Below are 1,470 nucleotides of genomic sequence, written 5' to 3' on the forward strand. Positions count from 1 at the left end.
AGCAAAAAATGCAAACGCCCACTAGCGGAGGCGGAGAGGGGGTGTGACCACGTGACGGATTTATGGGGGCCCATCAAAAACGTTGCGCGAGCCCTTCGCGGACAGCGTTTTTAGGCAGCGGACAACGTTCGATTTCACGTTGACAGTTTAGACATGTCTGGACAGTTTATGGAGATAGGAAGAAGTAAGCGTAAACCGAACCCAAAAAACATGAAATTACGGAAAAGAGCATAGAGACAGTAGAAACGACTGCGAGGATCTTTTGAGAGAGGAGGAAATCCATGAGGTCGTCAGGCGAAGGAATCGACGAATAGATGCCCGGGGGAAATTCACGCCCCTAATGTCGAATGAATAAAAAGATAAGAGTATTACCGAGTATAACAAGATAGCACAGGGAAGGAGAGACAGGGACGGGCACCCCCACCCCCCCCCCCTTGCCGTTTTCTGTGGAGAGGGGGGGGGGGGGAGGAGACAGACCTCAAGCCCCGGTAACGACTTGAAAGGTCTTTTTTTTCTTCCCCTTTTTTGTCTCACTTTTCTTAACGTTAACTGTTTTTTCCCTTTGGTTAAAATTTATCATAATCCCCCCTCGCTACAATTTTAAAATGCCCCCTTGGATGTGACGCGCAGGAAGATTTAAAAATAAAAAAAAAACGTCGCCTTTTTAATGATGAAGATTTGTTCGCGAAACCTGAAGACATGACTAGCTCCACTAGGCAGGTGTGATAGACGTTGGTGTGACAGTGGATAGACGAGGAATTTTTTTTAGTAGATAAGCAAAGCGAAGAAATTTAACCCCATTAGTAAAATAGGCCAATCCTACTGAATCGGATCGATGACTTTAACTTGTTACCCAAAAAGTAGATCTGAAAAGACTGGCCATGAACACAACCATAAGTCACATAAATACCAGTGCTGATTCTAACGACTAATATTAATACTACCACTATTGTACCACACTAACAGCCCACAATAACGACCAAACGACCCGTTTCCAGCGCCTGCACGGTTCCCCCGACGACCATGAGAGTACACGTCGGCGACCTTGGCAACGTGCTGGCTGACGGAGACGGATTAGCAAAGGTCAACATCACTGACCCTGTCATCTCTCTCAAGGCAACTTTTTCCGTCATCGGCCGAGCTCTCGACGTGCACGCGGGCGAGGACGACCTTGGCGACGGCGGCAACGGAAAGAGCCTCAAGGGCGGCAACGCAGGTCGACGTCTGGCCTGCGGCGTTATCGGCTTTGCGTTTGAAGGTGACGCTTAATGGCGTTAATGGAAAGCCGTTGCGGTTCAGACGATAATGCGTTCGGTTCCCTTTCTTGTGTCTGTATCTACTTATGTTTTTGGTGTTGGTGAGTAATAAATGTTAACATAGAAATGAGATTATGTATTATTACTTACGGAAATTAAAAGGCAAAAGGTACTGTAGTTGCATTCTTCCAAATGAAGAATAACATCGGTCATT

General features: G+C 46.6%; 1 protein-coding gene across 1 annotated transcript in view; it reads left to right on the top strand.

Moving 5' to 3' along the window:
- LOC119587428 (superoxide dismutase [Cu-Zn]-like) overlaps positions 1 to 1,269 on the top strand; it is a 19,389-nt gene extending 18,120 nt beyond the window's left edge. The window contains 2 exon segments of the mRNA XM_037936158.1: positions 948 to 1,031; positions 1,033 to 1,269. Of these exon segments, the coding sequence (XP_037792086.1) occupies positions 948 to 1,031; positions 1,033 to 1,269 (321 nt within the window).
- The last annotated feature ends 201 nt before the right edge of the window (positions 1,270 to 1,470 follow it).

This window comes from Penaeus monodon, chromosome 22 (genome assembly GCF_015228065.2).
Source record: "Penaeus monodon isolate SGIC_2016 chromosome 22, NSTDA_Pmon_1, whole genome shotgun sequence".
Classification (NCBI taxonomy): Eukaryota; Metazoa; Arthropoda; class Malacostraca; order Decapoda; family Penaeidae; genus Penaeus; species Penaeus monodon.